General features: G+C 39.3%; 1 protein-coding gene across 1 annotated transcript; it reads right to left on the reverse strand.

Annotated features, from left to right (window-relative positions):
* Window positions 1–3,540: 3,540 nt before the first annotated feature.
* Window positions 3,541–10,485, reverse strand: GGCT (gamma-glutamylcyclotransferase). Its single transcript, XM_045564233.1, has 4 exons — window positions 10,239–10,485; window positions 6,537–6,682; window positions 5,449–5,584; window positions 3,541–4,148 (listed from the first exon to the last, which is right to left on the reverse strand). Exons 1-4 carry the CDS (start codon window positions 10,377–10,379, stop codon window positions 4,005–4,007), a joined length of 567 nt encoding a protein of 188 aa, XP_045420189.1. The 5' UTR covers window positions 10,380–10,485; the 3' UTR covers window positions 3,541–4,004.
* Between the last annotated feature and the right edge of the window lie 12,939 nt (window positions 10,486–23,424).

Consider the following 23,424-nt stretch of genomic DNA (forward strand, 5'->3'; position numbering starts at 1 on the left):
CTCCATGGTTTTGATAAGAAATCTGTTGTTATTTGAATTGTTTTCCTCCTATAGGTAAGGAGTCATATCTCACTGCTCTCAAGAATTTTTCTTTATCTTTAGTTTTCATAAGTTTGACTGTCATGTGTATTGGTGTAGATTTCTTTAAGTTTATGTTTGGGGTTCTCTCAGTTTCTTCAATCTCTAGGTTTATGTCTTTTGCCAAATTTAGGATGTTTTAGTCATTACTTCAACCTGCCCTTTCTCTTCTCCTCTTGAGACTACCATGACACAAGTGTTAGATCTTCTATTATAGTCCCACAGGTCTATAGTTTTTTTGTTTTGTTTTGTTTTTCTGCAGTCTGTTTTCTCTCTGTTGTTTGGATTGGGTAATTTCTATTGTTCTATCTTCCAGTTCATGGATTCTTTCCTCTGTCCCCTCCATTCTGCTGTGGAGCCCATTTATTGAGTCTTTAATGTCAGTTATCGTATTTTTCAGTTCGAAAATTTCCATTTGGTTCTTCTTTATCTCTTCTATTTCCTTCCTGAGACTTTCCATATTTTCATTTATTTCAGGCATGTTATTAATTGCTCAATGAAGCATTTTTATGATGGCTGCTTTAAAATCTTTGTCAGATAATTCTAATATATCTGTCATCTTAGATTTGACATCTACTGATTGTCTTTTTACATTTAGTTTGAGATTCTCCTGGTTATTAGAATGAGTGATTTTTCTAGTGAAACCTAAATATTTTGGAGATTGTGAGACTCTAAATCTTATTTAAACTTTCTATTTTAGCTGGCTTACTCTGAAACTACTTCAGCAGGGGAAGAAGGTGAGAGGCACTGCCACAATACTGCCAAATAGGTGTAGTTTAGGTTCCCCATGTAGTCTCTATTGTCACCCAAGGGGAGGGTGCACCTTGTTACTCCTGAAGGCAGGGAGTGGGGTAGGAGTTGTATTTAATAATTCTCCATTGGGCCTCCACTGATACCTCCTTAGCTGGTAGGAGTAGGAGTGTCTTGTTACTGTTCCCACATGGCCTCCACTGACACCACAGGGAGGGATGGCTTGGTTATCACTGGGAAATAGTGAAAGTCCCGATATTCCACTTGGCCTCTGATACCACCCCAGGAGGAAGGGCAAAGGGCACCATTGCTGCAAGATAGGGGCTTAAGTCCAGGCTTCCCACATAGTTTCCACTGACAGCTTGAGGGAAGGAGGCTTGTTACTACCAGGAGGCTCCCTACTTGGCCTTTTTTGACACTACTGTGAGGTTAGGTGCCTTGTTACAGCCTGGTGAGTGTGGAAGTCTAGGCTCCCCTCTTGGCCTTTGCTGGCACGAGTAGAGGCAAGGGTCCACGGTTTTTTTCTGTAGTGTAACTGGAATACAGCATTTATTCTTTAAAAGTTTTCTGTCTTGCCAAACTGTCCTTTCCCTAGTCCTTTGACTAGAGAAAGTAGGCTTTTCTGCATATGTGCCTGTGCTCACTGGTGCTTTCAAGTTGTTGGCTTCTTCAGCTACAAGTATGAGATGTATGAGGCAAAAGAAAACCCAGGGAATTCAACACCATGTTGTGCCTTGGGTCCTGAGTCCTGGGTTGGTCTGTCCTCCCTCCACCTTTTAGTCTTCTTCTGTTTATTTTATATATAATGTTCAGGGATTTTAGTTGTACTTAACTAGATGAAAAGGGAAACATATGTCTACTCCATCATCATAGAAATCAAAGTCTCCATACATATTTATTTTGTATTCTTTTGGATAATTTCAGTATCTTAAAACTTTGAGGATCTAAATTTGTTTTTATTTATTTATATATTGTTTTTTATGCACCTTCCTCCTGAGATGGGTTAAATTTTTTTCTGTTCTCACTCATGATACATTGTCTTCCTTATTATCTTTTAAATTTTTAAGGGAAATCCTGAGGACCTAAATTAGAATTGCTTTCTCCAGAGAGGATTTGCTTCTGTTTTTGCTGGGAACCATTTCGGGTACCAGTTGGGGACCATTTTAGTCCTCTTCAAGGGCCTGGCTTCACACAGAACTCTAAAGTTCAGTTTTCCTGTCCTGTAGCAGGAGGCTCCAGGGTTAGCAGTCCAATTCAAGGGCTATAATTGGCATTTATACCCAAAGACATCAGGCTCATTTGTTTACCAGTACTGGTTGTCCTTTCAGCTCACAGTTCTTACTTCTTTCGTTTTGTGGGAGAGAGGTTGGTTCATCTTGAAGATTTTCCTCATTTTATTGCAAGTCCAGAAATGCTTTTCAAAAACTGTTTGTTATAGTTCATCCAGGATCTGGTGGTATTGTGGCTTCAAGGGCCAAATTCACTGGTAGAAAGGGAAACTCCTTACATATGATATCTGTATTTCAAGTATTACCTTGAAAACTAGAAAAACGGTATTCCTCATGATTATCAGATTTTTGTTAAAAGAACAGACATGAAGATTTTTATTGTTAGCATTTTAAATTCCTTAAGAGTTGTCATTTTAGTTAAGCAAGAGATTAGAATAATATTCCATTCTTATTACCTAGAGCAAAACTGAGCCTTGCTCACTATATTACCATAAAATGGGTTCTAGAAACTTGGTCTTTCTCCGGAGTTAAGAACTAGGAGAAAACTAGACTATTAGAGGGTATAGGAAAATGGTGAGTTGTGGCAGCTATGAAACATGGGCCAAACCCCTTAATAAAGGATCCCTTTTAATAAAGGGATTTGTTCTGTGAAGTTTGGATTCAGTCGAGGGGGCCGTCCTTGGGGATCTGGAGGGCCACATGTGGCCTTGATGTCGCAGGTTCCCCACCCCTGGATGGCTCAGCCTCACTACAGAATTGCAACTGTAGCCTGAAAACTCCTTTTGTTATTTTTCCCAAGAGAACAAAACAAATTTTTATTTTATGCTCCTGCAGCTAGTTCATTCTCATTCCAGTTTGGAAGGTACAGTTCACAGCATTTCAGAGAGACATAAGTGAATTTTTGAGAGTCAGTATTGCTTTATTCATGACTCTTCTTTCCTCCATTTATTCGGTAAATAAATTTAAGAAGTCTACCATTTCTTGATAAGCCAAGAATCAAAGTTCAGCTGCCTCCCTGCCCCCAATTTTCCCTTCATAATCTTGATTCTTCTACTTTAAAATCCTATTCCAAGGATGACCCTGTATAAACTTAATTCTTCAATAAAAATAATAATGATTATTACTTATACTCTGCCACATTCTGTTCTAAGCTCATTACATATATTTATTCATTTCATCTTCAAAACAATCCTAAGATATAGGTGTTTTAACTATTCTTACCTTACAGTTGAGAAAACTGAGGCAAAGAGAAACAAATAACCCAAAGCCTCACAGTTAGAAATTGGTGGCACTGACAATTGATCATAGGCTATTTGGCTCTGGAGTCTACACAATACTATTCTAGTATAGACTCTATAGGGCCAAGACCAGACCCTGTATGTGTGATGATTTGGGTCTAACAACATAATGAAATGGAGTACTTTAGTAGGGAAAACAGGTCAAACCACAAATACATTTATTCCTCTAAAAATGGTATACCATCTTTCCAGTTTTTAAGATTTTATTATCAACCATCTCTGCAATTTGCTTACTCTTATTAAGCTGATAAAAAAAATCCCATTAGCTCATTCATGTCAAGAAAAAAATTAAATTTAAAAATATATATATGTGTTAAAAAAAGAAATCCCACACAGAGCGGAGCAATTCACCAGCACCATCATCAAGCAAGCTGCAAATCTACCCTTTGCCAGAGGGCAAGAAGACACTTAAGATCAACTCAACATCGATTTGTCATGCGTTCCAGGGCCTCATAGCCCCCTTTTTAATTGTCTAACTCCTAATCCAGTTTCCTTTTATAATCTGGAAACAGGGAATTACCCAAGTTGAGAGGCCCCTTCAGAGCACTGATGAAAATGGATTAAACATGGAGATATCCCCATCCCTGTTCTCAAAGTTAAAAATATTGTATATTAGCACAGAGAGAGAATAGATAAATGCTGGTGTGTTCTAACGAGTTTGTATTTCCCCCTTTTTGATAATATCTTCAATTTCTTCTGAGACCTTTCCTTTATAGTCATTTGGTTGTATTGCTTTTAACTTTTCTTGATACTCCAGTGGCAAACCATTTTCTTTTGCACCCATGCAAATAACCTAGAAATGGATAAAACAAATTAGGAAAAAAAAAACCTGTTCATTAGGAACATAATTTAATTTAGCATACCACAGTTTTATTTGCATTGTCAGAGTATGAAATATTAGCTTTCACATAACTCTAGAATAAACAATTATAGAACAAAATACAGTCATTCCTCTCATACTGAGCACGAATGCTTAGGGAGTTTTCAAGCCACATAAAGCATCCTCATGGAATATCAATTTTACTCAATAGTATGATTCAAAATATTTTATACTAAAGACAAAAACATATCCTATTATATAAAATTTGCATGACCTTTTAAGAAAAAACATCATTCTTCAAAAAAATTTAAAGTTTATAGGGACAGTTTTGGTTTCAATCCCAGATTCTGCTCTTGGTCTGAATCAGACATGGAGGAATAAATGGCAGCTGGGTTCAAGTGGCACTTTGAAGATCCACACCAGGCTAATTTCTCTAGGCTTTATACCAGAAAATTCCAGATTAGGCCCAGGAACTGGGTTACCTACTACAGGTGCCATGTCCTGATTGGGCCTGACAACAAGTACCTAAGTTTGGGTTTCTGAGAAGGGATGTTGGGGTCTCTATCCCACATTCTTGTCTTGTGCTTGCAGGAGTGGTTTCCCTGATTCTGAAAGGCAGTGTGACTTGTCTTTCTCCATCTAGGGATGGAAAACATTTCAGCAGTAGGAAATATATTTCTTCCCCATAAAAATGAATTTTGATATTCATAAAATACTGCTTATGGAAAAGAAAATATTATAAAAGCATATATAGAGACTAAATCTATTAAACATACACTTATATTTGTTCTTTTCTACTTTAAGAAAGAAGATACATGTCTAGAATTCTGACTCATGTAAATTTCTAAAAGCTTTTTTTTAATTTAATTTTTTTTTTTAAGAGACAGGGTCTTGTTTTGTTGCCCAGGCTGGAGTACAGTGGTGTGATCATAGCTCACTATAACCTTGAACTCCTGGGTTCAAGCAATCCTTCTGCCTCAGCCTCCTAAAATAATGGAATTATAGGTGTGAGCCACAATGCCCAGCCTCTAAAAGTTTTTTTTAATAAACAAAGTTTTATTAATGTAATTCTATCATTACACATAAATCTGAACAATTTTTTGAATTTGTACTTTAGGTAAATGCCTATTGTTTCTGTACTTAAAAACATTTTGGTTAAAATGATTTAGTCATGTGGAATTTAAAACACACAAAGCCTTTTAAAAAGATATTCTTTATCTTATTTCAGTGAAAATTAAAAAGTAATCGCAGAAAGTCTTTGCAAATAGCTTACCTTTTTATACTGCGGTGATGGGGGAGCACTCTCATAATTTGTCATCAGATAACTTCGACAGGTTATTTCTCTTCCTTCTTGAGTTGTAACCTTAACTTCTACTACAACATATGTTCCACTTTTAACCCCTTCTTGCCTGAAACCAGAACAGCTCAATTTTAACCATATTTGACCTAGCCAATTTAGTTTACTGGATAAGGTCTTTTAGTCAGGTAAAAGAGGTATAGGATTAAAAATCTAACTATATATGGACATAGTTGCTCCCTTTGTATTTTGGGATATAGTAGAACATAAAAATACCATCACATCAAATGTAAGTTTAGCATTTCAGTTAGAAAGTCTGAGACTTAATATTACTTGGTATATTCCTAACACATCTTCTCTATCCTGTCTGAAAACATGCTTCAATATAGTTATTTCCATCTTTATACCCCAAAACATTGTTCTTCAGGCTACAAAAATAGACTATGTGTTGTGACAGCAAGAGAACATCCACCCAGAGAAAAGCAGAGAGGATGGTTCGTTCTTGTTCACAAGTGTCAGGCATCTGCTCTTCTCAAGGCCTTCTCTTTTCTACCCACTTTCTGTGTAGGAAATACTCTGCCACACAACTCTGAGAGTTCTAGATATGAAAAGTGTCAGCGCATCTCTAACATGTTATTAAATGCTTTTACAAATTATTAGTTATTTACTGATCCAACTGCCATCTTAAATAATTGTTCTTTAAAAACTTAAAGTGCTTTTAAAATCAATAAAAATATGTAACAATTACAAAAATCTTTATGCCTTTTCATAATATGAAACTATAAAGAGAAATTTTTATAAAAGACAGATAAAACAAAAATTAAGGACTTTGATCTTTTACATAAGAGATTATAAACATCCTCCCAAATCTCAATCAGAAAGTGTGGCCTTTCTAGACTTTTTAGCAATTTCACATGATTATACCTTTAATATGTTGACTCTAAAGTATAAAGAATATGTCTATAGTATATGGTTTTGAAAAACTAACATACATGTATACATGCTTGCATATAATCCAATTTCTGAATTAGTTATTTTTTAACTTATAATTAGAAGCTACCTACTCATCCAGAGAATTTAAATTGCTTTTGTTCATTTTCCATACTACTCCCCACACTTCATCGCCAGGACTTTGAAAAATGGTGGCTATACCTCCATGCCAAGTCGGACTTGTTTTGCCTTGGGAATTGCCAAAGTCAAGTTTAAAATCCTACAAAGGAAATCAAAGTGATATGATCAATATCCACTTGAACCCCGATTTCCCTCCTTAAAATAAAAAGGATTTACTTTGAACTCCATGCAATTAAAACATTCAATAAACTGTGAATTCCTTCTATGGGTATGAAGCTGTAGAAAATACAGAATTAAACAAACAAGGACCCATATCTCAACGACTATGTATTTTTAAATATTTTTCTTTCAAGTGAAACAAACAGTGAATACGTACAGACATCTTAATAAAAACAAAAGGCTTAAGGCAAAAAAAAAATCCCTTAGCCCCAATGCCTTAACACAATTGCTTTCATTTTTGCAAATTACTTCCTAGTCTTCTTACATATGCATATTTTTACTAAGAGACAAGCTAGGTGATAGCTATATGGGGGTTATAATATTCTGTCTACTTTTATGTCTGTACAGTATCCTACCAGCATATATCACCATATTTGCCCTAAGGGAGCTGGCATTTGAGGATGGATGATTTGTATACTTATGAACATTAATATTCACGAATTGTACTAATTTACCTACAATAATAAGAGCAGCTAACACTTACTGAAAAATGATTGGGTGTGATACACTGTGCTATTAGCGGTATATGGACTATCTCTTTTTATCCTGCTAGAAACTTTATTATACCCATTTTACAGCAAGAAAAACAGGCTTAGAAAGATTAAGCAACTTGCCTAAAGGTCTCACAACTAATGAGTAATGGAACCAGGTTTCTAGTTTAGCCTCTTTCCTCACAGAGGTGGGCAATAGGAGATAGAGTCTGGGGAATATTAAAAATCCTTACTTGGCTTGTTTGGTCTAGGAAGCTTTCCATCTTTTTGGATCTTAGTTTCCTTACTAGTAAAATAAAAAAAAGTTGGATTAAATGATAACTCTAAGGTCCTTTCCAGGTTTACATTTTATCCCTGTCACTTATAGCTTCTCAAAAACCTTGTCAGATGTTCAGGAATAAAGTTGGTTTGAGTGACCACTACCTTTAGCCAGCATATTGGATGTTTTAGGACCAAGTATCCCTGGCAGGACATCAGTAGATCTGATAAAGTTACAACACACACCAGGGACCGGTTGTCTGTTGCTAAAGTCAACAGACAATTTTCATTCCTTATCTTGCTCCACTTCTCAGTTGCTGGTGACATAGATAACTATCCTCTTGGTCTGCCTCTTGCCTAACTTTCAGGTTGTTCCCTAATCTCTTCAATTCCTTTTGACAACTCCTCCCCTGCTACCTTATCTTGAAATATTGGTTTTTCAGGGCTCAGTCTAGGCCATTTTCTTAATTCAATTTGCAGTTTGCCCAAGACAATCTCATTTTGCCTCCAATGGCTTCAAATACCATCTAATACTCCCATCATCTTTAAACCAGCCCAGATTTCTCTTCTGAGCTTCAAAAGTGCTTAGAACAGGGCCTAGCACACAGTAAGCACTTAATAAATGTTCACTGATATTTTTCTGTTCACTTGACTGTCTAGCAAGCATTTCAAATTCAGAATGTTCAAAGTGAACTTACGATTTTTCCCCCTAAAACTGGATTCGCTTCTTCTCTCTGTAAACGTTACCATCATCTACCTTGTGCCAAAAATGTGAGTCATCTCTGATATTTGCCTTCACACTTAATCACCAAGCTTTCACAATGGCACCTCCTAAATATCTCTCAAATTCATCTATCCACCCCTGCCACCACGTAGTATAAGGGTCATTACCTTTAACATGAATTGCTGCAAAAACTTCCTAACTTGGCTCCCCACATCCACTCTTGCCCCCTTTTAAATCCATTTTCCATAGTGATGAGAATGAACTTTCAAAGATGTAAATCTGATATTTCATTTACTTCAATTCTGCAATGGGTCTTCTCATTGCTTTTGAGATAAAGTCCAAAGTCTTATTTGGCCTCTGTGGTCCTATAAGATGTGGCTCTTCCCTATCTCCCCAGTCTTCATGCCACATCCCCTTTCCACAATGGCTAGAAGATCCAGCTTCCTCTTTCCTCAGATCCTTTGCAGATGCTATTCCCTGTTTTGTTTACTCCTCAGTTATTCAGGTCTCAGCTTAAAAGTCACATTTTCAAGGAGAGTGTTCCTGAATATCCTGATTGGGTCAGGTCCCTGGGTCATATACCCCATTGCACCTTACATAGCTCCTTTTTGAGATTGACTATACCTGTAACTAAATAATCATTTGTTTGGTATCTCTTCCCCCTGCCCTGACCATAAGCATTTGAACTCTCTTTCTACATTTGGAAAATTCCCTACCTTACAAGTTTGGGGATAGGGAGTACCAGAGCCTCACTCCCATTTTTGAAGCTTCAAAGGCCAGAAGTTGGTTCCTGTTTGCAGTCAGGGCATGGGTACATGGCCAAGACTTAGCCAATCAGGACCCCCTGGGCTTTGAATTAGAAACTAATGCCCAAGGACAGCAGGGACTCCACCTTGGTAGTAGCCGACACATCTGGGTTTCAGAAACTGCAGGGATATAGTACAGTGGCAGGCAGAGTCCCGCACAGGTGGTGCTGGTGATGCACAACACAGCATCCATGTTTGCCAGGTTCAACAGCGGTGCAGCAGAGGCTCCGTGGGCTGGTTCTGTTGCGTGATGCTGGCTGTGATAGGGTTGCTGCGCCTCCCTTTATGCCTGCCTGTTTTGTCAGCTTTGTACTCCTGCCTTCCTGGTCATTCTGTGAGCTATCCAATAAGCTTTCAAACATTCTTTTTTTTTCTTTTTTCTGCTTAAATCAGCCAGTTTCTGTTGCTTGCAACTAAGAACTCTGACGAGGTTAGCAGAGATCATGTTTGTCTAGTTCAACGCTGTCAAAAGGTTTTGTACATAATCTGTCTGCACATCTCTTCTATAGACTGGGAGGGCCTCAAAACAGCAGCTTTACTCAATCATCTTTGTAGCCTCAGTGTTACATGCCAGAAGAATATGTACTAAATGAATGAATGTATGGGACCGAAGTGCAATGATTTATGGCTGGTTATAACGGTTCATCCAGCGGCTTGACCTAACTAAGCACTGCCATTATATGGGTAAGACACACTTCCAGCTTTCAGGACCTCTCAGATCCGGAGTGAGAGACAGATAAACGGAGTTTTACAATGCCAGGTGACAAGTCCTGTAACAAAGGTATCTACAGAACAGAAAGCAACTAATTCTCTGACTTGGGTGGGAGAAGGCTTCTCAAGATGTACCAACTGAATGGGACCTGTGAGGATGTCCCTAAGTTAGTGGACAAGAGAGAGAAGGCCAAATCTGTGCAGAACGCGCCGCAGGTGGACGTGTCAGGAGGGGAAAGCTCCGGGTAGCCTGGGAGGGCCCGGGGCCGGGAAGCGCAGCTCAGCAGGGGTCAGGAATGGGGAAGTGAGAGCAGTGGGGGTGGTGGACTCGCCCAGGAGGCAGAAGCCGTATCACCAAGAACCCCGGTGTACTCTCACCAGGAAGAGCTGCACTCCGGCCCAGTGCGCCCGCGCGTGCCCCCGAGGAAGTGACTTCTGGGAACCCGGCCTGCCCGACGCCGCGGGGGCCGGCCCGGGGACACTCACCTTCAGGCGGGCCACGCAGCAGAACGCGGCCGAGGGGTTTCGGAGGTGGATCCTCTCCGTTAGCAGGTTGCTGCCGTAGGCGAAGTACAAAAAAGTCTCCTCCTCCTGACCTCGGCCGTCCTCGAAGCCCGAGTTCGCCATGTCCCGCACAGCCCTGGGGTCCGAAGCAGAGGTGTCAGGAGCAGACTGAGAGTCCGGCCCAGTGACAGCCGCACCGGCGCCTCGGGGTTAGAGGACCGGCGGGAAGCGTGGGCCGGGCCAGTCGGGAGCCAGCGCTGTTCTGATTGGCTCCCAGCCCCACGGGCGTGAGTCGCCCCCTTTGATTGGCCAAGCCTCACTATCTCCTCCGCTGAGACTTTGAAACTCTCTGTTCTGAGGCAACCCGGGGCTGATTCCTCATTGAACACGCCGCTCTGATGTCCCGCCCCCTGGCTCACGGCTCCCTCTGATTGGCTTGTGGGCGGGCACTACGCGGCGGCGGTCAGGTCCAGTGGGTGGGCTTTGGCTGAGGGTTGCTGTGCGCGGCTGGTTTCTGCCCTTTGGACTGCGCGCGTGTGGGTCTTTGTTGGTTTCTGCGCTTTAGAAGCTGTGGTCAGATCTGAGGCGAAACAGCGGCCCTGGCTACGCCGGAGACGGTTCCCCCCTCACCCAAGTAACTCGGCCCGTCCTGCCCTCCCCGGTCAAATAGTCGTCGGGACGGGTCTGTTCGCCCCACCTGCTGGTTTCCACACCCCTAGACTTGATCATCAACCCGACACCTTTCTAAGGACTCCGGCTTCTACTGAAGTCCCTCTGAATTCCTGGGGCTCTCTTCCCCGAGGAAAGTGGCGTGCGCGGGTTCAAATCCCGGCGCTGCCGTTACTAGCCACGCAACCTGGGGCACCTCTGGTCTCCGTTTCCTCCTTTTAGATAGAAAGATATTGTTAACTTGGGGGCGAAAATTGGAATATGAACTCAGGGCCAAGAAGCAATGATTATCCTTGGCACCCAGATGCTGATCTCTAAATACTACTCCCCTCTAAAAAGTACCAGGGCTCCTCGGAGGGATGGCTGATGCCAAGTCAGGAGTCGAGAATGAATAAGGACGGACTGGAATATTTTGTGCCAGAAAGTCAGGACGCATCCCCAGAAAAACGAGATCCTTTCAAAAGAACACGGGAGACGGATCAAAGTATCTACCGTCCACTGGCCAAAATTAGAATAATCTGAGCATCAAAAATAACAATGACTGCAAACTGCAAAATGATTGAAAACATTAAACATAAAAAAGTCATTTTCCCAAAAAGAGTAATCCAAATTTTTTTTAAAAAAATTTTATCTCATTTGCCACACTATTGGTGGTGACTACTACACCAACTCTTTACTCTGAGAAATGGTAACTTAAGAAAATAAATCAAACATTTATTCTGCCTTTCTAATAGCAGTTGTATCTCAGGGTAACCAAGTAGCACCAGTTGATGAGTAAACAGTTCTCTTTACAAAAGTACGCCAGCTAAATAATGTAAAATGAATGATAGAATTAGAAAAAAAAAAAATCACCATTTTGTAGCCGCTAATGAACTAATTAATGCCAGATCATCAAAGTACCCATTTGGTGAAAGGGTGTTAGAAAACAGGATATTCACTTGGTGCCAAATTATCCCCCAGGGATTGCTGCTGGTCATCAGGGTAAAAAGGTAACCACACAGGAAAATCTTGCCCCTCCCACCTTAACCCAAATCAATCTTATCACCACTAAAAGTAGGCAAACTTGATATTAAGCATCTCCCAATGCAATGCAAGATGAAGCTCCAGCATCATCTATGAAGAATTGTTTCCAAAAATCTTTAACCTCAAGATAATCATGCTTTTAAATCTATCTTCCTGACTCAGGAACAAGGACAGAAGAATAAAATGACATCAAGAGGAAACAATCAGAAAAACCCAGAACAAATTGGTGGGACATCCTACTGAACAAATGGCACAGTCTCTTTAAATAAGTCGGTGTCATTTTTTTTTTTAAAGGCATACTGAGGGAGGGCTGTTCTATTAATAGATTAAAAGAAATTTAGGAGACATAATAACCAAATGTGTGGTTTCTTCTCAGTTGATTCTGGTTAAATAGGGCAGATATAAAAGATATCTTGGGGACTATTGAAGAAATTTGAATTTGGACTGGGGTATTAGATGATATTAGACAATTGTTATTAGGTGTGCTAATGGTATTGTGCTTATATGGAAAAATGTCTCTATTTTTAGACATGCATTCTGGCGTATTTAGGGGTGAAATATTTGATATCTATATTTTAAAATAATTTAGAAATAAAAATACAGAAAGTGTTAAATGTTAAATGGAGTGATACATATGTGGATGTTCATTATATTATTCTATCAATTCTTTCCATATGTTTGAATATTTTCATGTTAGAAAAAGAAAAAGAAAAAAGGTGACATGGAAAGCACTTGCCATAGAGTGAGCACCCAATATGCAATAGCACTGTCATTACAGAATCTGCAAATAGCAAGATCATACCTCCTCCCATCCGCCAAACATTAAGGCAGAACTTGAAATACATATTTGGTCATTTCAGGGAGCAAGTTGCTTTATTGGCAAATCATGCTGTATTGCACCATAAATTTTCAAGGGCTCTACTTCAGAGCACTACCATTTAAAATGTCCTGCTTTAAAATTTTTTAAAACATCTAAAATGTATTAATTAATTAAACAGATATTTAATTTATTTTCCTATATTCCTCACTAATTGCTTAATTTCATGACAATTTTTCTCAACACTATTTTGCAAAAATTTTCTAAGGTTAAGCATTGTTTCCTTAAACACTGAAAATCTTTCCTTACTCCAACCATTTATGTTTATGTAGCTTCCCTGTGCAGATTGCAGTGTACTGACCCATGTTGGCCAGCAAGCGGCAGTAGGTAGCAAGGCTAGTTTTGTTTTTGTGTTTGTTTTTCCCAATTTAACCAAAGCCAGGTTAGTATTAGTTAACATTAACTGAGCACTTGTTAAATGCCAGGCACTGGTCTAAATTCTTGTACATAATATCTCATTTAATCCTTAAAATATCCGTATGTAATAAGTACTAGTATTATCTTTGTTTTACAGTGAGGAAACTTAGGCACAATAGATTGACTAACTTGCCCTAGTGGTGTACTGCTTCCCAAATTGTAAAATCCTGGTGCTCTACATATAACTATTTATTAATAACCCACTTTCCAGTACAATTGCTATTCTATGTATAAGGATATTATGAAATGATTCTAGCTTTCAATTACTTAATAAAGATAATGATAAAGATAATAAAGATAATGAGGTGAGATTTCATCCAAATGCCATCTCTTAAGCAAGTTGTCTTTAAAGTTTTTTGATTGTATCATTAAAAGTTTTTAAGCACACACACACAATTACATATGTATATTAATATTAATATATAGTTATAATAGCATATAATTATAACATATATAACTATATAAAATATATAGTATCCACAAAATAGAAATTTAAAAATAAAAAAACCATTTTAACTGTCATGTTAATTGTAGTAGTTTCATTCAATTGTTGGCCAATCTCAAAGCAAATATACATGTAGGTCAAAGTTAATTATAAATAATAGTGGATGGAAATCCACATTGCAAATAGTCCTCCTGTGAATTTCCATTTTTTGGCTGACCTTGTTAGATCTTACTAGACCATCATTATTTTTACACCATAATGAATGTGAAGCTTGTACCAGAACTTGAGAAATGGCAGCTCTCTTTCTTTTTTCTTTTCTTGTGCCCACAATTTTAGTAAGAACTCAAGTCTAGTTCTTTGCAGAAATCTTTTTAATCATGTTTCCATTTTGTGAGAATTAGTTAATTCTCCATAAATCTATTTAACCAAGCTTGGGTAAATGTCAGTAAATCCCAAGACACCGGGAAGTGAATGAACGATGGCCAGTGCCACCATCAGTAGTGGCATTCCTCTTCCTCCCCCAGGACAGCTCACAGCTTTTATGTGACAGATGACTGTCTGACTGAATGAGGGTTCTGCTGTTATATATAATAAAGCAAAATTCTTATTTTAGTATATAAGTATATTTACTAAATATAGTAAAGTAAATGTTAAGTATAGGAAAGCAAAATTCTAATATTTTAGGTTAAAAATAAATAAAAATAGAATTGTATTAGTTTTCACACCTCAGCAGATCAACTTGTGCACCCACTTTGAATACCATTGTTGTAATCAATTTTAGCATTTACCATTTACCACACTTCAAGGGAAAACATTTGCACCCCATAGCAAGTTGGAAGCTGTGTGTCTGCTGGGGAAGGCTGTGCAGCCAAGGCCATTCAGGGGCAGTGGTACTCTAGTGGGATAGACAAGGTCCAGGTCTCACGAGTCTGTCCCTTAGCTCTGTGGGCTGAGAAATATAATCTTGTCTGTACTGCCAAAGGGAGCAAATTCACACTAGCCAGACTCATAAGAGATGAATGAATGCCAATTTGTTGATGTACAATGAGAACTGTAACAGAAAAACCAGGTACTTGTGTTCACTGATCAATGCATTTTCTGTCACTGGGGAAATAAATCCTTGTAAGTCACAAGCTTAGCATGTTTGAGCTACAACAGGAGGTCAGGTGGCTAGAGTGGAAGACCAGGAGCGATAGGAGATGAGGTAGAGAGATAGTCAGGAGCCAAGTCATATAGGCTCTTAGAGGCTATGTGAAGGGGTTTGAATGTTATTCTAAGAGATCAAAAGCTATTGGGGTATTTAGGTAGAAATATGATCTGAGTTACACCGCAACACGGTAATTCTGGGTGCTGACTGGATGATCAATCTTAAGGAGATTTTTTTTTTTAAATGATAGTTAAGAAACGAGTAAAAAAGCTACTGCAGAAATTTTGACAAGAGTGCATGGTGGCTTTGGACTAGGTGAAACTGGAAAGAGAACTGATTTGGAATTTTTTTTTTTTTGAGACAGGGTCTTGCTCTGTTGCCCAGGCTAGAGTGCAGTGGCATCAGCCTAGCTCACTGCAACCTTAAACTCCTGGGATCAAGCAATCCTCCTGCTTCAGCCTCTCAAGTAGCTGGGACTACAGGTGCATGCCACCCAACTAGGGTCTCGCTATGTTGCCTGGGCTGGTCTCGAACTCCTGGCCTCAAGTGAGCCTCCTGCCTTGGCCTCCCAAAGTGCTAGGATTACAGGTGTGAGTGGTAGAACAGACAAGACTTGGTGAGGGATTGGCTATGTGATTCCATGTTTACCAAACAACCTTCTAATTATAATTTGCCTTCTTAGTACATTTTCCTTCAGAGAAGGAAGCGCTGATTAGGAAACACAGGTGTCTGATTTTCCTGCTAATCCTAGTTTTCTTCCCTGAGATTTCATACCTATATCTAAGAGGGTTGGGTCACTTTTTCACTGAGCGCCTAAGACTATATCTTGAAACACTCTGAGCTGGTCTCAGCCCTGTTTTGACATGTGGGCTGAGAAGTGGAGGAAGAGGATCTGAGCAACACAGAAGAAGAAAGCAGACCACAGCCAAAGCAGAGAAGGGAGGTAGAGAAAAAGTCCTGAACACATTCCAGTGCCTGCTCCAACTGCTACCAAGACCCAGTCGAATTTCTTACGATTCACAGACACTTTCCTAAGTCTTATACTCCAGACCATACTGGTAATGAAATAAAGGATTCTTATTAAATGCATATAGTTTATGTGGAAAGCAGGGTATTTAATCCCAAACAATATTTTAGAGTGTGTCTTCTAGCTCTCAAAGTATTTTGTTAAGCCTGCAGTAAAGTCAATATATATTGCATATATATATGATCTAGAATATAGAGAAATGATCATTTATTATATATGGTCCCAGGTTATACAAGCAGTATGAAATAATATTAACCTTCAGCAAATACCAGGATGAGGAATAAACAGCTATTGAGAAAGAATTCTATTCACTGCCTAAAACCTGAAATGAGTTACCTTTGACTCATCTCTCCTGACACCCTATCTGCGGTCAGTCAGCGAGGTGTGCGCCACTCCCTCTGCCCCACCCTCCTCCCATCGCTCCCCTCCCCACCCTCTCCCTGCCAGGTCGTCTCACACTTGGATTGCGGCCACTGCTCCCCATGGTGGTCTCTCTGACCCTGCTTTTCTGTGGGGCTGGGGGAAGAGGTGCAGGGGGTACAAGGAGAGGGCGCGAATCACATGAGGACGGCACAGAGGTGGCTTTGGGGAATGGCTTCAATTTCAGCAGAGCAAGGGGTTGATATTAGGAAATGGGAGATGAGTCTGGAAGGAAACTAGCACAGTTTATGGGAGGGCCTTACATTTTGCGTCAAAAAGTTCAGACTATTTGGTGGTCGAAGGATCAGAATTTTTGACTTTTGAGCAGGGGGTCCCCTTCTGCACCTTTGGAAAATCAACCTTGTGACTGTGTTTAGGATGGCTTGAAGAGAGGGCAGGATGGGGAGACAGCAGAGTGCTGGATACAAACAAGTTCATTGCAATAGGCAAGATCTTAAAAGCCCGAGCCAGGGATGGAAGCAAAGAGATGGAAGGGAGTGAAGACATACTATTTAAATTTGATTTTATCATCTCACTCTAATTGGTAAAAACCTGTAGAGGCTGTCTTTTGTTCATTACTTTATTCAGTCTCTGGGCAAGCACTATGTTATCTGATTCTACTCTGTCTGGCCAGTCTGATTACTCAGTAGATGGTAAATCTCAGGGACCACACCTTCTATTTCTATATATCTACAGTGCTTACCACAGCATAGATGAATAATAAATATCTGCTGATCAATTGAGCCAGACTCAGAATCTCCCCTACATCACACAGGCTCCCAAATCCTTTTTTGTCTATGATTTTCCGGAGTTCCTTGATTTACTAAGAGACACTTGGTTCTGATTAAAGGTTTAGAAATTTATGCTAATGCTTTAGCATATTACCAGCACATTTTGTTAGCCATGGTAGTATTCACATATACATCTCCTGCCAGGTTATGGTCTGCCACGTGGCAGGGAAGCATGCCAAAATATATGGAATCAGGAATGTTCTGGGGGAAAAATGATGTACTAAAATTCCAGTAGGCAATAATTTCTCAGGATGTTTGACAGATAATCTGTATTCTTGTTTTGAGAATAACCTCGAAAAGTAGTTCCAATGTAGTTTATTGTTTAGTGCTTAATAAATGGTCTCCTTTGCTATATCTATATCTATATTTCCATTTATATCTGTAACTACATACTTCGTTTTGTTTTTGTTTTTGTTTTTGTTTGAGACAGGGTCTCACTCTCTCCCCCAGGCTAGAGTGTAGTGGTGCCATCATAGCTCACTATAACCTCAAACTCCTGGGCTCGAGCAAGCCTCCTGCTTCAGCCACCCAAGTAGCGGGGACTACAGGTATGTACCACCACACCCAGCTAATTTTTCTATTTTTTTGTAGAGATGGAGTCTAGCTATGTTGCCCAGGCTGGTCTCGAACTCCTGGCCTCAAGTGGTCCTCCTGCCTTGGCCTCCCAAAGTGCTAGGATTACAGGAATGAGCCACTGCACCTGGCCTATAACTATACACTTTGGAAAGGCATATACTTGTCATCCAAAAGACCACCAGGGTAGCTAAATAATACAAAGGAGAGATTTATTGGTGATACCAGTTTGCAAACTGAGAAGAAACAGTCTCCAGCATGTGTCAAATGTGCTCTCTCTTTGAAGAGGGGAAGAACAGGCTGGGTTCTGTGCCTTACAAGGCCTGCATCACTCAATAGTCATATGTAATCAGCAGGTTTGGCAGAAAGCTATACATATTTATGAGGGGAGCCGAGGACATGTGCAATGGGTAAACATATATGTAATATACATCGCATGTTCAATCTGGGGTGTGGTTTTAGCATTAAAATGAAGTGGAATTTGGCTTCTTACATCAAAAGGTGAACCATAGGACACAAAGACAGTTTGTGCCAGCCTTTGTAAGCTGGCTGGAACTGGCTTAATGTCTACAGCTGCTTATCAGAAAAGAATGTATGGCTAGTCCCCTGTCCAATCAGAGTTGTAGTGGTCTGGGTTGTAAATAAGCCTGATAGCTCCTATTGTTAGGGAGGTTAGAGCTGTAGGAATTTAGAAATTTGCCATGCCAGCCAGGCCCTGAAACCTGACCCATAGGTAATTTTGTTTCCTTAACCTTAGGCTAAATCTTAGTTGATAAAGGAATGTCTATTTTGGTCTCTCAGATCACAAACTAAACTACTAACGATGATTGTCTGTGGGAAGGGAAATGGGATTGGAGAGGTGGGAAGAAGGGGAGGAGGTGGAACAAAAAGCTTTCATTTTAAATTCTGTATTCTTTAGTATTTTTTTGCACTTATGAGCATGCATTCTTATATTACTTTCATCACTTTACAATCCTCATACTATTAAAATACATATATTATTAACATTTGGAACAAAAATTCCTATCTTATGGAATTTTGGGTCAATATCTAGAGATCTCATGACAGGAGAATAAAAAGAGGGTGATGACTAAATAAATTCCCCGAAGAGAAATCAGACACAGCAAATACATTCTCAAGTAGTCCTGCCTCTCAACACATCAATCAGATAATTAGGCCAGATCAAATCAATCTTGCTGCATGGAAAAATATAATCTCACCCTGAGAGGCCTGAAGCTACAGAGCCTCCCGGTGCCTTTGTGGCTGTTTCCTCTTTACTCGCTCAGGTGTCAGCAAATACAAGAAGAGGAATTTTCCCAGTCTGGTTTAGAAGGCCACACATGTGTTCTAGGACAATGACCTGCTAGATCCCACTGCCAACCTTAATAGTCACTTCTGGAAAGTTCTGGAAATACAATCCAGCAATCTAGATCTATGTCATTTACCGTAGCTATATTAAATTGAGATGTATCAATCCCAAGATTTACTACTGTTAATGTTAAAGTCTGACAAACTGCATCATAGTTAATATGTTCATTTCCTTAGCTTATTATATTCACGGTATCTACAACACCTTAAATGTAGTTGAAATTAAAATGGAAAAGAAAAACCTCGCTGCTTGTATCTACTGCCAGTAATAGCAGTCGTAACATTTTGAACTAGAAGGTAGATTTACTTAAAGGAAAACACCAATGTTTCCCTTGGGTATAGACCTCATTCTTTTCTTCCTAGAAAGAAATTTAAACTCAGTAAATTCTTAATATCATGTATAATAATTAGATGAGAACCAAGAGTTCTCTTAATGCCCGTCGTAAAAATAATGGCTTTGGCACGAAGCCTAGTTCAAGCATTAGGAAACATTTATGGAAAGTGATAACTATGCTTGAGTTCTCTGCTTAATTAACATACTTGGATTTCATGTTTTCAATATGTTCAACAACATTTAATCAATTATTAACTCTTCTTAGAGACATACACTCAAATGAAGAACTTTAATTAACTATTAAAAAAAAAAAACCTCTGAATGTTTCAAAATCTTTTCAGAAGAGCTGCCCTAGTGCTGGTATCAACCTTTTTATTGTTATTATTATTATTATTATTTTCTTCCTTCACATGAATATAACACCTACCAATAATAGAGCTACCAAAAGGCATCTCTACTTATCATCTTTGTTAAACTTTATTGGCTGAAAAGACAACAGAAACTCTGTAAACCTGAGTAACAGAAACTAAATGGCTCACTAAAAATGAACAGTAATTCGCAGGAGAAATAGGTATGTTTTGTGTATAGAAAAGAAACTTACTTCGGCAAGTCATTCTCTATAAACTTCCCGAGGGCAATGCATTTTATATGCACCTTTTTCCAAATGCATTAAAAATTATGTCTCAAGCTAGCTAAATCATATGAACTCTTGATTTGCCTTAGGATGCCACAAAATTATAGTGGCAAACTTTATTTCTGTACCCAGCAATTCCACTCCTAGGTTTAACCTCAAATAAATTGAAAACAACATAGTTGGCTATGAATCTCCATGGCAGCACTATTCACAATGGCTAAAAGGTAAAAAAAAGGCCGAATGTCCATCAGTGGATGAATGGACAAATTGTGGTTTATACATACAATGGAATATGAATCAGCCATTCGAAAGAATGAAGTGTGAATGCAATGTGGATGAACCTAAAAAAAATTATACTATTTGAAAGAAGCCAGACACAAAAGGTCACATATCGGATGATTCCATTTATATGAAATATCCGGAATAGGTAAAGCCATAGAAACAGAAAGCTGATTGAGAGGTACCAGGGGCTGAGGAAGGAGGGAATGTTAGGGACAGATACAGGTTGACAGCGCTCCAAAAACAAACTTTCACTTTATATACTTACCACCTACAATAAAAGCTGCTTGTGTAGAAGTACTAGGTGTCTGTCATCACTCTGTCACACCCTACTTGTGATTTTCCCAAACAAAGAGCCAACAAACTGAGACAACACCTCCCCAAAATCACACCTGACAGGAGGAGGGAGTTAGCTACTTAATGGGTGTGGGACTTTGTTTGGGGAGAGGAAAATGTTCTAAAACTAGAAAGAAGTGGTGGTTGTACAGCATTGTGAATGTGCTGTGTGCCTGTCAATTGTTCACATTAAAATGAATAATTTTGTTATGTGCATTTCACCTCAATAAAAACCAAATCTTTTATTTTCAAGGGTTTCTGATTAGTGGTTGTGAGAAATAACAGAAGAGTGTTGGTAGGTAACTAGGATATCAAGTTCCTTTGATTTGAAGCGAGGGTGATGAGTTCAAAAGATCTGACGTGTCTCCCTGACAGTCCCCATAAATGCTGCCCTCAATAAATACGAGGCCCTTATTGTTTTGAAAGGGACGGTGCCAGAAGCCTTGCCCCCAGGAGGTGCTTGGTGGATGTGGTGGGAAGGGAAAATCAGCCATCACTAACATGCTGCTCCTTGCCTGGACTGTTCTTGCAGTGTCCAGCGCTCCATTAGCAATCTGAGGTGTCCAAGGCCTGGCACAGTGGCTCACACCTATAATCCTAGCATTTTGGGAGGCTGAGGTGGGAGGATGGCTTGAGGCCAGGAGTTCGAGACCAGCCTGGCAACATAGCAAGACCCTATCTCTACAAAAAACTAGAAAAATCAGCCATATGTGATGGCACACATCTGTAGTCCCAGCTACTCAGGAGGCTGAGGCAGGAAGATCAAATGGGCCCAGGAGTTTGAGGTTGCAGTGAGCTGTGATGATACCACTGCACTCTAGCCTGGGCAACAAAGTGAGACCAGGTCTCAAAAAAAAAACAAAACAAAAAAAAACAAAAATCAAAACCCAAAAAACCAATTTGGGTGTTCAAGAATAACGATTATACTCAGACAACAATATTTTCCAAAGTATAATCTGTGGGACACTGGTCCCACTGAATGGCCCTCAAACACAGCTTCTGAGTTCAAATGAGCTGGAAAACACTACATCCTATATTTCCCCTTGGAGATTCATCATGTACATTACCATAGGAAGAAACCCGAGAGTGCCTATAATAAGAAAACCTATGGGGCTCTGTTTAGCGTTTAGCCCTGAGTTTCCCAAGCCTCTTTGGTCACTGAAACCCTTTGATGCGCGAAGCACATTACTGAGAGTGTGGGAAATGCTGCTCTGTGCTGACAACTGGCCTTGGTTTGTTTAGAATGATTGTTCAGTTCTTGAAGAATCAGATTCAGTAAAATCCTAAGTTATCCAGAAAATTGAAAACAAACAGTGTGTTAGCTAGAAAGGGAAGAGTTCCAAATCTTTGGAATGTTCTAGTGTGCCACTGACTGGCGTGGTGGGTGGTAACCTTTTATTACAGGGTAGATGCATGGAAATGTTGCGTGGCTTTGCCGATTAACACTTGATAATCAGTTTGAAACTGCAGAGCTATGTATAGTATAAAAAATACCTATCAGCCTCTATTAAATGCAATAAGAGTTGCAACCTGGCGAAAATAAGAATCTGATTGCAAGGCCAAGAGCAAATGTGATAGAGCCCAGAATTCTTGATTAAACTGGAAAAACATTTGGTGCCTTGGCACTCTATTTCCCATCCATCTTACTTTGCTCCTTTTTGTTTCCTTTACGATTGTCAAAGTAGTTTACGGGCTTAATAGAACAGGTTAGACAACTTCACAGAAACTACCTAATTGGCATTGACAACAGTGGCAGGTCTTGCTAGGCCGGTAGCTTCTTGAAACAAAATGCTTCAGCTAATTCATTAAAACATGTTAGTAAGTGTCAGTACTGATCCATGTTTCTTGCTGCAAATAAAAGTTCTTTCTAAATTCCAATTTAGAGAAATTTGGTGGCCTAGCAGACTCTACTCCCTAGTATAATGTGATTTTCCATGCTGTCATGCAATTAAGAGTTTTCTCAGTATTTTTAATCACTAGTGAATTAATAACGACAAATTAGATTACTGCATTTGGCTGTTCCAAGTCCTTTTGCCATTTTAGTTTAGTGTGTACAATATCTGATGGTCCCCTGGACTGTGCAAAGTGAGCAAGTGACAGTAAACACTGGTCTGGTGTGAAGTAGGGGGTGTTTTCTGGGTTCTCAGCCAGGTATCAAAGAGGAAGGTTTAGAGGTAATAGGGAGACCAGTTTAGGAAGAATACCTTCCACCTGGCTTAGAAATTACAAGAGATTAAAAGATTCTCTTGGGAAGAAACTTAAAATATATCCTTTTTTTTTTTTCTTGAATTAATTCCATCCACTCTGTCAAAAAACGATCTCTCTTGCAGAGTTGTTTTGCATCTATCACTGCTTTGGGAACAAAAGCAAAAATAAAGTCAAAAGCTTGAAACCCAACAAAATGCTAATAAATATTTATAACAGCAAGTTAGAATTAGACTGGAGTGACAAAAAGAATCCTGCTAACAATAAGACCTGCGAGTAGTTTTGGTCTGCCAGCAAAGACCTTTTCTATTTTCCTTTCCTGGAAAACTCTTATTTGTTCTTCAAGATCAAGCAAATGTTACCTCCTCTATCAAACCATCCCTAACTTCCAGGTAGATATGGTCTTCTATATTTATAATATTTAATACTTGATCTATGCCTGCACTGTTGCACTAAAACAATTTTAATTATTTGTTTATGTGCCTCCTTCCCCTATTAGATTATGATGCCTAGAAGGGCAGGAATTAGTATTTATTTAATACATATTTATTGAACTCTTTCTACACACCAGGCCATTTTGCTACTCCTTAAGACCACAACATTCATCTCTTTATTCCCAGCGT

Source organism: Lemur catta, chromosome 11 (assembly GCF_020740605.2).
Source record: "Lemur catta isolate mLemCat1 chromosome 11, mLemCat1.pri, whole genome shotgun sequence".
NCBI lineage: Eukaryota > Metazoa > Chordata > Mammalia > Primates > Lemuridae > Lemur > Lemur catta.

Coding starts and splice junctions, on each gene's coding strand:
- GGCT (XM_045564233.1), bottom strand. CDS start 10,379: ATGGCGAACTCGGGCTTCGAGGACGGCCGAGGTCAGGAGGAGGAGACT. Junction 6,683..10,238: donor GCTGCGTGGCCCGCCTGAAG/GTGAGTGTCCCC, acceptor TTTCCTTTGTAG/GATTTTAAACTTGACTTTGG. Junction 5,585..6,536: donor AATTTAAATTCTCTGGATGA/GTAGGTAGCTTC, acceptor TTCTGGTTTCAG/GCAAGAAGGGGTTAAAAGTG.